Consider the following 15,984-nt stretch of genomic DNA (forward strand, 5'->3'; position numbering starts at 1 on the left):
TCTTTTTTAATATTATTATTTTTCTACACTCTACTACATCCTTGTACTCGTGGACAAGGTTGATTAGTACATATCTCAAATTCAGAGAAGTTTGCAGCCCGAATTACTTTATTTTCCAACATGTTGATACTTTAGCACATGACACTACTCTATGCGGTTCTTGATTGTAATTTGTTTTAGCCAACCAATCAGGTATAGCCTTACAAATTAATCTGGGATCAGTTGAACGGAATCTCGTGAACGTCGTTTTTCGTTGGTGCAATGGAAATCTTTAAACCAAGTCCATTTAGAGTGGGTTAAAATTGATCTCGTTCATCTGAACTTCGAAATAATCGGCGTTGGTGCACGCGGCCATTATAGTATTTAGTTTTGGCGTGTGGTGGAAGATTGGTGTTCCCCACACTAGACCAATTTACCAAGAGACACGTGTCGCTTCGGTCTGAAAACTTCCTAAAAAGGCTTTACATTAACAGAAGGCACTTATAACATCTCTCACGTCCTTTAGGCACTTTTTATACAACGTAAATGTTTCGTACCGAGATGAACGTAGGAATTGTGAGGCGTGCTAGCACGTTCGCCCAATTTGTCTGAGAGTCTGGCGGTGATTGATGCCGGCGTAGACGACTTGCGCCACAAATTCATTTTGTAGCTGTCACTATTTCTTCCGGCGCCATCCCCCCCCCTCCCCTTTTTTTGTCGCCTGCTCGGCTTTGGGAATGAAAAATTCTGTTACGTCGAGACGAGGTGGTCGACTTGAAGGGAAGAGCCTTGGGAATTAAAATATAAACTTGTCAATTTCGTCACTTCCACAACAGCCGAGAAGAAAAGAGTGTTTGAAGGAGAGCGAACTCTTAAAACGGCTTTCAAAATGCATCAAAATGTGGGTATTTTTTAATATTTGTGGATGTTTTCTCGCCATATACCATCTCTTGATCATGTTAAAGCGATATTGCATTTGCATTTTGATAATAAGATGACTGTCGCGTTGACTTTTGAGGATTAACGGGTGAATGTGTTTATTTGGTAAAAGGTATACTTAACGTCGTAAATGAAGATTAAATATATGTTTGCTAACGTAAAGAACCCCGCATTTTTTATTTTGTTGCAGTTACTGTTTATACATAAAGGTTATGCCGTTTTTGAAGTCTCAGCTCTCCTCTGTATCTTCCGTTTCACCCCTCTTCCTCTGTTAAAATCAAAATCAGTTATTACTTCGGCATGTAGCAACCGAACTATTATTTAGATTTGAACCCTTGCCCAATTGATTACAAGGCGATAACCTCATATTCGTAGCTCAAATTCAAGGTAGTACCTCGACATTTCGTGTTAAAAGTTGCAAAATTATGGCTCATAAATTTGTGTTAAAAATTGTATATGTGTATGAAGGTATTTAGTGTTTTCCTTAGTAAATCAAGTGTAGTTTTCTTATTTTACATAACTTTTCTGCTTATGTAGGCTAATCGTGATTACGAGGATGAATTATGAGTAGATTGAATTGATGAAGGGACACTCATGAAGATCAGGACTCGAACCTCAGGCTGTCAATAGAGTGGTCCTGTACTCAAAACGCGAGTCAATCGAGGGAGGGGAAGGGGGTGGGCCGTATAGGCACACATGCTTAGTTTTCCACGTAATGTCTAATATGCTTTTTCTTAGACTACGTATCTCAAACCAAGCTTCATGTTCATTAAGGAAAAGCCTACTATTTATCAATACATATCCTTAAATATTTTGACATCAGCTGTATACCAATAATATACATACAATCTACGAGTGTCTACATAAGCGAGCACCGCAACCAACATACGTAGACCTAAGCAGTAGCCTATCGACAAATGTAGTAAGTATCCTTAGATAAAGGATTAGGCAACTTCTATTGCACAATAAAGGCTGAGCTTAATTTTCCAAGAACAGGTTTCCTTGGAAACATGATTGGAAAGAGGTACGGTTATTTTCTGTTCTTTTTTTTATTATTACTCCAAATGATGGCTGGGTTTCGGCTTTAACCTAACTGGATTCTTAACAATATTTTTGGAAATAAGCTTTGCTTTTCGTGTCAAATGACCATGCCGATTGTGATGAGAATTCTCCACAAGCTCCACACTCACCTTAACAAACTACTTTCTGGCTTTTGTTCTCCTTTCGTTTTATCATTTTTTTTATTTTGTATTTCATGGCTACTTACTTTGCCCTGCATCCTAAGAATTTTGCAAACTTAATATTATAACCTCCATTGTCTGCTGGAAGAGTCGCTGTGTTTGATTTTAATTTCTATTCAATTGTGTTGCTGCAAATGGTGTAAACTTACAGGATTAATAAAATATTGCTCATTGATTTTAACTGAGACTGTGCTCCAATATTGTGAGCATTTTTGGTAATTTAACGATATTTTTCGAAATCGCTACAATTCCTACCTATGCTCTGGTAGGAACGTTCAGAGCTCCCAGCCAGCAATCCGCATTATTATACATATTTGACTTTACGTTACATTGCGTTACTGCACAAACAGTATTATACATATAAGAGGGCATCAGAAATATGATTCTAAAAATGGTACAATTCTGAAATGCCTTACTCCTACACCCCTATACGCCTTCATGGTGTGGTGCCCTTTACCTTTCGTCAGTCATCCAATAGATTTTAAGGTGAAAAAATACTGTAGTAAGGGAATTTTAGGAAATTATACTTTACACTGAGCTAAACCTACCGTGTTTCTGATCACACTAAAACCGTGAATTGAAACCTTCATCATTTATTACAAGCAGCCTCGGTGCAAGTCAACGGGCCGATGTTTCCGGTTCGAATCCAGGTCAGAGCATAGGTGTTTCTTTGTGAGCGTCTTTTCAACACTTTCATCTAAACATCAGTCATCCTCGTAATCTCGATTAGACCTAAAGAGACCGAAAAGCGACATAAAAGTAGAAACACAAGATTACAGTGCGACAGGATCACCATGCCAATAAATCCGGGCTTTGGATTGTGTGTTGTCTTGGTTTTGACTTGAAAGAGCAAAATTTAAGACTGGACCTACAGTTTAAATTGGAATCCGAACCACTATATGCCTGCACCGGTTATCGAACCTCTTAATTACAAGTCGACGGTGGATTAGAATATTAAAGAATAATTTGTAGTAATCGTGTTCATGAATTTCATAGCCTAGTTTTTATAATCAGAGCAGGATTTGGAGTAACTGTAAATAGTGTATAGTCATGGGTAGTTGGTCACAGTGAATTAAGGTAGTTCATGAATTATATTTATGCATATTTTTTATCAAAATTAACGAAGCTAAAAAGCTTATGTAGGAGGATTTGGGGATACCAAAAATGGTTTATAATCATAGGGAGTTGGAAAAAGTGAGAAAAGGTTAGTAAGTGTAATGGACAATATATTTCACAAACGGTAAACTTCCTTGCCCCTTCTGGTTTGTTTACGTCAAGGAGTTTCTTTTCGGGAACGTGCGAATCGTTTCAAACTCCCAAAGGAGCATTTCATCCATTGCTAACTGATTTTATGTTTCTCGTTTCAGAGAACAGGACTTTCGAGCTTCACTCGCCAGATGGTGTTCATAGCTGCGTGCTGAGAGCTAGTGATCCCACGGAAGCTGCGGCTTGGTTCAACACGCTGCACTCGGCGCTCAACATCCTTACAAACCAAGCGCTGATCGCGACCAATCAGGCGCTTTCTTCCTCGCTGGATGGATCCGAGTTGCAGCAGATAGGATGGCTCGCTCGTCGCGTCGGCAACCAGGTATGTACCATGTAGTCTATGCTTTTATAATAGGCTTGGGCAACTCGTATGCTTTTGTGGAGCATTGCGAGCGCTCCGTGCAATGGCAGCTCATACCTAGCATCCCTCTAACAACGCTGTTCGCTCCGAGTTCCACGCATGCGTACAAGAGCGCTCTCACACAAATAGGGCGAGTTGCCCATGGCTGGTCTAGAATAAGGTATCCGTTCACAGAGGGCATTACCTGTATCCTACAATTGGCACAACACAAGATTGTGTTGACATTTTGAATTCCGTCTCTGACATTTTGAATTCTGTCTCTGAACAGGACTAAAGTGCCCGGTTTGTCACGAGTGGCTGGAGACAATTATTTCAATGTTCTTCACTGATCTGGAAGACCAGGAATATAAGGGATTCTCTAGAAACATACATTTACAAAATGTGGAAAAACCCAGGGAAATGCAATTTTCTGTTCTTGGTTGTTGGTTAGTATTGAAAACTGAAGTCAAATTTCATATTGTTCTAGGATATAGTTCACACATAAATGAATATTTATTTTTACTTTGTTGTTCATTTATTTTCAACACTGTTGAATAAATTTGATTCACTTGAAGAGCGCGTGGAGGGACGAGGCTAAACGTAATGGCAGTCAATTTCTATGTTGTTTTTTTTGTGGTATTAATGGGTATTGTGACAGGTTTTTGTACCATTTTAATCGTTTTTTAGATTTCCTAACTTCATTTTGTTGTCCTTGGTTATTCATTGTATTTTATTCATATATAAATTAATATTTATTTTTGCGTTCTTGTCCACTTTAAGCCAAAAATCACACAGCAAATATCACACTCCACGTGAATTTTATTCTCCACTACTGCCATTATTTTGCAAATAATGTCTAATCCTGGGGATAGTGACTACATCTAAGCACCTCAGGTAGTGCCACTGGCGGATTTTTAGAGAAATACACTCGAAACAAAAAAAAGTAAGTTTAGGAAACATGGAAATGGAGAAGCCTACCAAAAATATTTTTACAAATTTTAATGTTATATATTTTAGTGATTTTTCTACATATTTATGCTCATATTTGGTAGGTTTTTCTTACAATAAATCCGTATGTTACTTCAAATAGGCTGAAGATCGATAGGTACTGAAAAAGGTAAAATAGGCAAGCAAAAGAAGTCGAATATACGTACATTCAATCGATTTTTCATTTTTTTCACTTGAGGCACTCGAAATGGCAGTTACCTTCAGAATAGGCACTTCTGATTAAAACAGGCAAAACAGGCATTATAGAACTCATGCATTCCCGTCAGAAATAGCTTGAAATGTTTTCTAAACTTAAGAGTTTACATTTTCTGGCCAAGGAACAAAATAGACTTGTTTTTGAAAATGCTAGTGTAGATATTTAATACCTAAAAACAACTTTTAAAAAAATAGGGCATGAGGAAGCGTTTGTGTCCATCCGGACGCGACGAACCTTAACTGATCCTCCTCCACCGACGTTTCCTCGCGGTGAACTGAGGGAAAGAGATTATCGTAGGAGGAGGAGAAAACTTTGCATTATGCTTATGGGAGTATTATTGTACGTGTTCTCTTGGGAATACCAAACTTCCGATGACGTAGAAAACACATGAGGGGAAAGAGGACACGTTGAAGATTTGATTTGTCGTAGAAAAAAGTAAAGAACTGCAATTTGATTAGCCGTAACTTGAAGTTGTGTTTTTTTCTCCATAAGGAGTATATGGGATTCTGAAAATTCTTATTCATCATACTTTTAAACATTGCATTTAGCTTAATACTTAATAATAAACTTAAAAAACAGCTTTCTCTTGCAACATGGGGAGAAATTCACTCTCTCTGACGATGTTGATATAAATGCGAAACTGTCACTCTTCGCCTTAAGGTCAACCACTTTCGATCCATGCTGATTACAATGTAAATACGCCATTGATACGAATATCATGTACTTGTTTCGGAATTCACTCTCGTCGCCATGCATCATTATCTTCAACAAAACCTCTTCTGAAAATGGGAGCGTATGGGCATCAATGACTCATGACCATATTCATCTCACGCACGCGATGCAAATAATTGTGTTTCACGCCAATTACCGACCGATCGAGAATATTCCGCTGCGTGTCAGTTTGGCCTGTGTGGAACGTTGACTGCGGAATAATTACACAATAGTACGCCTACCCTCGCAGGTACATTTGGGGCATTAACTGGACGTGTACGCGTGTTGTTGTGCATATCGCTTGATTTTGAAGCATGGAGTCAATTGTAGTTTTTTCTCCAAATGCGTATAATGGAGGGGGGAATGTGGATCCACTTATTCTTGATATCATCCACGGATGACTGTATGATCAGCACCGTATGCGGTTGCAGTGAGCGTTAAAGGACCATCTTTCGATCTCGCCATCGAGTTCTCTGGTTCGAGTCACAGCCTGGGCATGCGTGTGTGTTCTGTGTGAGCGTTCCTTCATCAGTTTCGATCCGACCTCCGTGTCGGAGTGGTAGCACGCTGCGGCGCCAGGGGTCCCGGGCTCGAATCCCTGCCTGGCCGTGGGTGTTCTTTGTGAGTGACCCTTCATCAGTTTCATCATATCATAACTCATCCTCATCTTCTTGATTAGAAAAAGGTGGAAGAAAAGCAAGGTATGATAAACCAAGTGAAACTAAACCTTCATAAATTTCATCTACAATCCCGCCGTCCTTATATCCGGCGCACCTTTATGGCAGTGATCCTCAGTTGTCGCGTTTACCTACGAAGGTTCTCGCGGTCAAACAACCAATTAGGCCTAATGCTCGGGCAAGAAGGGACAAAGTTAAAATCCCGCTCCTCAAAACAGCCGGCAGGAAAACAGGATTTTGTCAAAATAACCGTTCTGCTCTGTGAATGGACACCGGTTGCTACGACGACCGAAATACGAAATCATCACGCATCGTCATACCAAAGGCACGGTACTGTTACTCACCACTGTTGCTTTCAGGAGGAGGTGGCCCTAGCTAAAATCTTTAGTGTCAGCCTTAGCTCAGTAATCCCGAAAGCTATCCCTCCCTCGCCCCTTCTCCCTGCCTACGTCTTCCGTTTGTTCGTGCCACCTAGTGTAAGCTTTGTGGCCCGGTGGCTGTGTTCCCGGAGAACTACATTCATCGTAATTTAAGCATGCATAATTGAACAAGGATCTCGTAGATAATGAAATGACTCCGAGCCGAGGAAGAATGCAGTTGTCAAGTGCAAAAGGTTCCCCGTTTTTGATTCGTTTTGAGGCCGTAGTCCCTTCTTCCTTTCTCCGTCTCCTCGTCAAGTGATTTCAGGGGATTTTTTTCTTTAAGATGCCGAGCGGTGGCGACACCGTCGCTCGTGTGCCAGCTCTGCCCTCTTTCGGGAGACAATGGAACTCTGAGACAAGAGTGGAGGGCTTTGTGAAATACCTCAGCATTAGCTTATCCGCTCTCGCAGAAGACTTGCAAGTTCCTGGGCTGTGCCTCATCTTCAAAGACAGGATGCGTCGAAATGTTCGGGAATTATCGGAAAATTGTAACGTGGCCCTGAGAGTCGTAAGGTTTCTATGAACTTGTTCTCGAGGACATCGCCATTGGGTAAGCTAGGGTGGGTTGAAGAACCTTTCTCGCGTACGTAGATCCGAACTCCAACAAGCTTTTTAATCTTTTAACCCTAGAAACCTAACTTATCCTGTGCCAAACATTAAAGCTAACCATTCGTCTGCTGGACTACTGATTTCTTTAGAATTAAAACACAGCAAAAATTTTGCAAAATCTATGTTATTTACTACAGCAGTTAGTAATTACTTCCAAAATACATAAATAGCATCGCAGGAATGCAAAACTACATTTTTATAAGTTTTGTGTGCACTCAAAACAACACTTTGACTGGTATCCACCATCCATGGCTTTGGAGCAATGGCAGCAGAAGAATCTGGTCATCCTCTTGCTTGAGGATCAGAATGCACAGATTTTCCTTCCTTTTTGTTCTTGAGCGTCTGCATTAGTTTCTTCGCATTTCCACATTCAGGATGATAGCAGAATCTTACGAAGTTGTTGTGGAAGATTTGGTGTACGTAGATACTAACGTTCCGTCTGCCAGACCACGCACAATTGAAAACCGTTAAAAACACATTGAAGGTACGCTTGCAAAAGGGCACCGATACTTCCCTGTCAGTCTTTCCGATCCAAACGAAGGTAGACGGGACGGGGGGCGGAAGATTAAAGTGGAAGGGGGTGAAACAAGAAAACGGAACCACATGCATAGTCTGCCGGACTATTCTACGGTTAATCGAGTGTAGCGGAGCTAGATCCACACACGAAAGGAGTGAGAACATTATAAATATGGAGGCTGCACAGAATGAACTTGAAACATGAATCTAGACTCAGAATGAGAATGAGAGACAGAAAATAGAGGAAAATACGCAAGATTAAGAGACAAGGAAAGAGAAATTAGAAAAGGAATTGGAACGAGGACAGAAATTAAGAGAGAGAGAGAGGGAGAACTATGGAAGAGAGAGAAAAATGAAAGACTAAAGGAAAAGTGAGAATGGAAGATAAGAGAGAGAGAGAGAGAGTAATACAGAAAAAGAAAGAAAAGCGAGGGACAGGTAAAGATAGAATGAAAAGGAGAGTGAAGGGAAATAGAGCAGAAAGGAGAGAGAGAAATAAATAAATACATTGAAAGGAATGGACAAACGTGAAGCAAAGAAAGAAATAGGAAATCTAAAGGAAGTAAGAGAAAAAGGAGAGAGGCATGATGGGAATCGATGCTCAGACCACGCTCCATCCGCTGAAGAACAGTTTGGTATGCCATTACCCTGAATTAGTTTATCATCACACTTACCTAAGTTTTTCGTACTTAAAATATAATGTGCTTTTGCTTATTTATTTTCTTCGTGTGCTTAAACTGGCCCCTTATAAAGATGCATGTTCTTATCATACCGATGGGTATAAAGGGTGACTTTCTGAACACACCCAAATGTTAACGTCACTTCCACGTAGTACACCCTGCGCTGCATCGTTGCAGACTGACGAGGCTTGGGCGTCTGGACAGACATCTGTGGTACCTTAGTTGTTGCTTTCCATACGAGTTTTCATCAGTTTGATCTTACCATCATTCATCCTCATCTTCGGGATTAGACAATGTGTCAGAAAAGCGAAGTAAAATCAAGCAAATCATAATCATCTGATCTTTTATTTTGATTTCTGTTGCTTAGCTTCGCTTTTCTGCCACTTCTGGCTAATGAGGATGAGCTATGATTTGATGAAATTGATGAAGGGACGTTCACAAAGAACACCAATGCCCAGGCCGGGATTCGAAACCGGGACCCCTGGCGTCGTGGCGTGCTGTGCCACGGAGGTGGGGGAAATAGTAATTATCATTGGGTGTAGGGGTGACTCTCCTATCAGCACCAAAATGTCAACCTTAGTACACTGTGGACTGCATTTTGCAGACTAACAAAGCCCTGTAATCTTAACTACAGCCAGTATAATCCTCTGTAGGACTTGCTTGTGTGTTTCTGATTTACCTTTCATCAATTTCACCTCGTCACTATTCACCTCCATTTTTGCGATTGCTAGTGCTCGGAAGTTGATGACCTAAAAAATGACGTATAGAATGACCTTAAAATTCTTTAAAATGATCTAAATTTTTTTGAAAATGAAAATTACCTGAAAAATAATTTTCGCTCTTTAAAGCTTGATTTTCATAAATTACAAGAGAGTGTATACACTTGTGTATCGCATGCACCAGATTATAATTTTTGTATTGCGACTAATTTTTACTTCAAAACCACTGATTATAGCGATAATGGAGGCCATCAAGGAAACTTCAAAGTTTGCTACACACAAAGTATTTTAAGTTTGCTGGAGGAAAAATAAATATACAACAAGAAGTTATTTAATTCATTGCTAAACATTTCAGTTAAAATAATATTTTACTTTCCATTCACCGTATTTTTGATTAATGTAACCATATGTAACCTAATCTGAATATTTAACGCATGCTAGCAAATGCATTTAAAATTCACGAAACAACAAAGGAGGAGAAAAAAGTTATAAAAAATGAAGAAAATGCTATAAAAACGGCAAAAATACTGAAAATGTCCTAATGGTAAAAAAAGGTCGAAAAATGCAAAATAAAATAATGTTTTTGGTTCTAACTGAAGGGAAACCGAGTGATACCAAGTTTAGCATTTTTTCAAGGCTCAGAAGAAAAAGATGATTTGTCGTCAACTTCCGAGTTCTATCGATTTTCCACAAATGGTATACTGCACAGAAATTCAAGTTTCCCAGTGATTATTTGAGTTCAGTAGGCCTATATTCAACCCGCTCGGCCAGTGGACAATTAACGTAATGAATATTTTGCATGCTTAGCTGAAACGCATGGCTATCGATTCGGTCAGCAAGCAGAGTTTTTGTAGAGATTGGTTTAAGCAAACTGGAACTAGCACATTATATACTGTGGGAAGTACTATGGAGATTCATTCAGCGCTTGAAAATGACGAGGACAAAGTTCCCATTAACGGTGTTACGGCTGTAAGCGAATGTTGACGGTAAAGTGAATGAATGAATGATTTTGTTTTACTTCGCTTCTCTGTGACGGACCGCACTATTGCAGTGCCGGTTAGATATCTGCCGTATCAGCAAAGGTTGACCCATAGAGCAGGGGTTCCCATAATTTTTCGTTTCACGGCGCCCTTAGTACTTCAAAATTTTCCCGCGGTTCCCAATTGCGAAGGTAGGCCTATCTAACACTTGCAGTGCTCAGTTAGTGAACACATATTTCAAATTCAGAAACATATTACATGTAAAAGTACTAAATAAGCACATATTTGGAACAAACATATCTAAAACCATGTGTACATTTACAAGTAAGTGTGATTTCAGTGAAAATATTGGAACATTTCGCGGTGCCCCGGTAAGCCAGCCAAGGCACCTCGGGGCGCCGCAGCGCACACTTTGGGAACCACTGCGATGGAGAATTTGTGAGGTGTGTACAAAAAACTTGGAGAGTTTGTCCAATCGCCTCTCCGGTGCCGTGGTGGAGTCGTCGTCGCCTTGTAATCAAGTTGTCCCGGGTTAGATACGCGGTGGATGCGCATAGTGGTTCGGATCCCAATTTAAACTCCAGTTCTGATTAGTCTCTATGAGCATAAAGTGGTCTGAAAAACAGAAACTCGAACTTCGAGAGAGTTTGTTGTTCTATCAGCATCAGAATTACCACTGTCATTTGCAAGAAACTTGAATTATCAGGCACCAGCCCCTTTTCCTCAGGAGCCAGCTTCTTCTTCTTCTTTTTTTATAAATACTGTCTAAGAAAGCTTTGAATCCAGCTAACAAAAAGCTACTCATTTTGAAATATGATCTTAAAACATGTTATTAATTAATTCAAGATTGGATTAAAAGTAATTAATTCTTGCACTGGGGTGGCCTTCCAAAGGAAAACTGTACCGGTAACAGCACGAATAACTACATTATACAGAGTGATCAAAAAGTCACGCAACCCATGTAACATTTGTTTTTTATTGTGTTACCTGGGCGCATCATTACGAAGCCACTGTGGCCGCCCAGGTCTCCCGATCTCACTCCGCCGGACTTATTCCTCTGGCGATTTCTGAAGTCTGCGGCCTACGTAACGCATCCACACACTTTGGATGAACTGAAGACGAATATTCAACGTACTGTGGACAACATTTCATGTGATACACTCCAGAGGGTCTTGAGGAACATGATCAAAAGGGTGCACATGTGTGAGGAACTGAATGGTGGCCATTTCCAACATCTTTTATAGTCCCTCCATGAGTGGCGTAACATTTTGATCACTCTATACATTGTAATATATGGACGACTCTACAATATCTCCACAGATTAAAAAATAGACTAGAAAGAGTGCAAGAATGTATAATGGCATGTATAATATTCTGATTTAAGGTTACACATGGTACAGAAAAGTGGCGACCGGGTGCTCTGTATTATTCTACCCTCCGGTTATTTGTATCTTGTACAGTCACCGGCAATAAAATAGTACACCTAAATCCTAAAATACTCGCTTCTCTGCAAGGCGTTAAGTGTGTTGCCTAACTCTACGGCAGTAAGTGGATTTTGCCGGCCCCCGTTGCGGAGTGGTTAGCACATCGGTCCCGGGTTCGAATCCCGGCCTGGGTATGGATGTTTGTGAGTGTCCATTCATCAGTTTCAATCCCCTTCTTCGCAAATAAGTTGTTTTTAATAACACATTTTCAGTGGCAACTTCTACCACCGCCGTTGAGTTGGGCAACACACTTAACGCCGTGCAGGGAAGCGAGTATTTTAGGATCTAGGTGTACCATTTTTATTGCCGGCGACTGTACCTGCTGTATATTTCTAATGTTTCACGGACTTATGAATCACCCTGTATTTATGGCAAGCCTAGGCAGTAAGAAACCAAGGGAGGCAAATTCGATTCCTGGATAAGACGTGGATATATCATTGTGCTTATTCCCTCACCTATCTTCCCATAGTAGTCGCTATCACATTAAATACCGCAAGCAGGGCCCGAAAGGAACCTCTCCATTTCGCGACGTGGTTCATTGAAAATTCGACGGCGACGATGAAATTTTGATGCGGGTCTACCTCGGCATCCTGTCCTCTTGCGTGCAAACTTACGACCGCCTTTCTCTTAAACATGTTCCTGTTTTCGGACCGTTTTACTACGGGGAGGACATTTTTATTCCGTGGCATTGATTTTTTTCTTGTATTCTCAGCCTCTTCACTCTTGGGGATGGGAACTGTTACCACTTCATTAAACTTTGGCGTTTCCCGCGCCAGTCCCAGCCAACTTCATTCCGTTACGTCACAGTTTAATGTCTATCCCGTTTTCTCTTGCCAGTAATTTGGTTACTAGCTAACAGGTGGGTATGTCCTTCTCTTTCATCTGCTTTCGGCAGAGCAGACGGTGATAATTATCAGGTGAATTTTGTTTCCATTTTACTAGCCTTCCTCCGTCTGCACGCTAATTTGGTAATTTTAAAAAATCCCTTGAGGATACCAACCTGTCCAAGATGCGAGTTAATTTTTCGGGTGTGTATACTCTTGCATGCTACAACGAGAGGATTTCGCTCGAGCGCTAGATAGTTCGCACGGACGACGCTAGATAGCGTAAGCTTCTTCGTTGAAGCGAATAACGCTAGAATTGGGAAAATGAGTCGTCAAAGCCCAGTTGTACACGTATAACCAACCGTATTTTGTGTGTGGTATTTGCCCTTCAAATGTGTATCGTGAAGTTAAAGACATCATCTCTATGCTAATATGTACAGCCTGAGCTCTGGCATGCGCAAGGCAGGAAATGTTTGTCGTCTGCAGAAGACGTCAACTAACTCATAGGGGCAGTGTTGCAATACGCGGAAGTTACAATTCTACTAGACAAAGCTATATGTTGTTGTCTCAATAAAAGAATTACTTACGAAGTAGCACGCTGTCCTTCACGATCGTGAAATTCGTCAATTGTTTGTAACGTGCAAGTTCGCCGAGAGCTTTTCTTTAGTTTAATTGCTGCTGGACCTCATTGTTACAATATTTACCTTAAGGCCGGGATCTATTTTATAAGCACCTCGGTAAACGTCACAAAAATCAAACGGGTGGAGGTTAATGTTGCGTTGTTCGCAACGCCTCAAGTTACTATGAACTTCAGTATCCTTTGTTTTCAGGATTGCAAACAATTATAGAGGGGGGGGGTTAGTAAATGGTCGACAAAATACAAATTTTACCAAAGAAGGATTCGTAAGATCGGGTAATGTAATAACATAAATAGTACAACTATTCAGTTTCCAAAAATGCGTTACGCACCGTAACCCAAACTAGCTTATGACACTCCAATATCACTACTACTACTTTTGCTATTCTACAAATATCACTAACTACGATACCTGATGTATTCTTGCGTACATGCGTCTTAACCGCATGGAGAAATTGGGAAGGTGACTAGCGTTAATTATGTCAAGAAATAGGCAATTGTCCAATTTTAACAATTTTTAATAACAATGCAACTTTTTTTTTGGCGTTGAACAATCAACAATAAATTTGAGGTTAACCCCTTCCTTTGTAACAGCATAAACCAGGTTACGTCAATAATTACATTAATCAATTCAATATTTGTTTTCCAGTAGCATACCGTAAAATATAAGTCAAGTACAAAGTTATGCCTCTTTTTTAAATACGCATAAAATCGGAACACCTTTTGCTTTTCTTAGCAAAAGGGAAATGTGGGGAGCGTTTGCCAATCATCAAACAGTAAGCAGTTTTGCACTCGCGTGTTTCATATTATCATTTTTAACTTTTTGTCCACACGTTTAAACTGGGAGACGTATATCACGGTATCGTGATGAACCATTACTTTTACGATGAGCGGTATTCAGATTAGCAATTTAGTGAGCTTTTACCAACTCGATTAACGAAAGATTTATTTTGCAACATGACGCACTTTCGTAAGCTATTCACACAATTCGTAGTCAAATAAGAAAATCAGGTTTTTTCCGTCGCACTACTATTCACCACAAAAATACATCAAAATCCACTTTTGCCTACCTTGTTTTAATAGTGGCAACTTCTCGGTCCTGGAAAATGGGACACAAATTCCTTCAATTAATGGCAGTCAAATCCACATTGATGAGTGCACGTCTCGGCTGGAATTCCGAAGTAGTACGTGTTCAACGATATCCAATACGACTTCCAATAGCATTTTGTCAAACGGCCTTTTTTCAAACACACGCGCCCATTTCACCAACTAGGTACCATATTTACAAAGTAATACTTGCAAATTTTACAACAAAGTTTATCGAATTAGACTTAACGAAGCTCGGCAATTTCATCGCGTATTACGATTTACAAGTCAGACAATCAAAGTTCAAACTTCGTTACCGACGACGACATTCCGCAGATTAGACTAGAAAGTTGTTGGTGGTACCAAACGGAATACACGACTAAATGCTCTCCACGCACATGTCTGCACACTTTCACTTCCGTTGAACCAGGGGGCGTGATTTTACGATTGATGACTTGCAAGTGACTAGTAGAGCCATCTGCCGTGAATCGTAAGAATTAAATAATAAGCGATTGTACATTGCGTATTTGAGCGTAGCCATTTCCAACCAAAAAGTTGGAAGTTGTAAGATTTATGTGAAATAACATGCCATAAATCGTTACAAATTCTCCCCCCACTGGCAATAAGAAAACGATTCGCGCGTGAGCATCTTTACAATTTGGGAACCTCATACAGTTAGTATCCACAAACACATATGTTGCATTTAAATATCCAATTAGAGAATTATTTACAACAAATATAAGAAAATTATAACATGATATATAAATAAATATAGATAAAACTTAGGTAATTATCAACAAATATGAATATTCGAACACAAATAATATACATGATAAAAAACTAATGGCGTATGCACAAAAAAAAAAACCAACAAGGAATTACAATTCCAAAAAGACTAGATGGAAAAAATTTGACATGTATTATATTACCCTGTGCATAAGCATAAAAAGCACACAGTGACATTATAAGAATACATATATATATATATACAAATAATATGATGTTGGTTCTGAAAAAGACAAGGCGTAAAATATACATTGTTTAAATACATCCAGTATAGAATCATACTATTGTATTTGTAGTTGCATACACGAAGACCAGAAGAATGATGCAAAATGAGTAGTAATCCGTACGTTGTCCCAAAATATGCCTGGATCGATTTGTGGTAAAACAATTTTGTTAGACGAATGTTTCCTCCGAAAAATACATGAAAAGAAAAAAATAACCCTAAATTAAAATAATGAAAAGAAGAAGATATAGGAAAGAAAGAGGAAAGATTGATTTGAAAAAAAAGGGACATTTACGGAATGAGCATCTTTACAAATGTAGTAAGGTCATGATTAAACATATATGCAAAAACAAGTGAAGTTAATTTTAAAGCCTAGTAAACAGATAACAAACAATTAAATCATCAATTGTAAGATGCCGTTTTATGAAAATTGATTTTATACAAAGGGTAATTGTAAACCATATTATAACATGACATAGTAAAGGCATAGATTATTAAAATAAATTACATATATACATTATATAATAAATACCCGGATTTCATTATAAGAAAATCCTTAAGAAATCTATACACTAGTATGGTCAAACAGAGCATTAAATATGACAAAAAAAAATTATCTGTAGAATGAAACATTTAACAACTAGAACACTCATACATACAT

At 39.3% G+C, this 15,984-nt stretch overlaps 1 protein-coding gene across 2 annotated transcripts in view; it reads left to right on the forward strand.

Annotated features, from left to right (window-relative positions):
- Positions 1 to 15,984, forward strand: part of Syn1 (Syntrophin-like 1) — a 316,756-nt gene that overhangs the window by 236,383 nt on the left and 64,389 nt on the right. For both annotated transcript variants that reach the window (XM_083129446.1, XM_083129447.1), the window contains exon 3: positions 3,527 to 3,747. In XM_083129446.1, the coding sequence (XP_082985572.1) occupies positions 3,527 to 3,747 (221 nt within the window). The remainder of the gene's footprint in view (positions 1 to 3,526; positions 3,748 to 15,984) is intronic.

This window comes from Lepisma saccharinum, chromosome 1 (assembly GCF_977018435.1).
Source record: "Lepisma saccharinum chromosome 1, izLepSacc3.1, whole genome shotgun sequence".
In the NCBI taxonomy this organism is placed as follows: Eukaryota; Metazoa; Arthropoda; class Insecta; order Zygentoma; family Lepismatidae; genus Lepisma; species Lepisma saccharinum.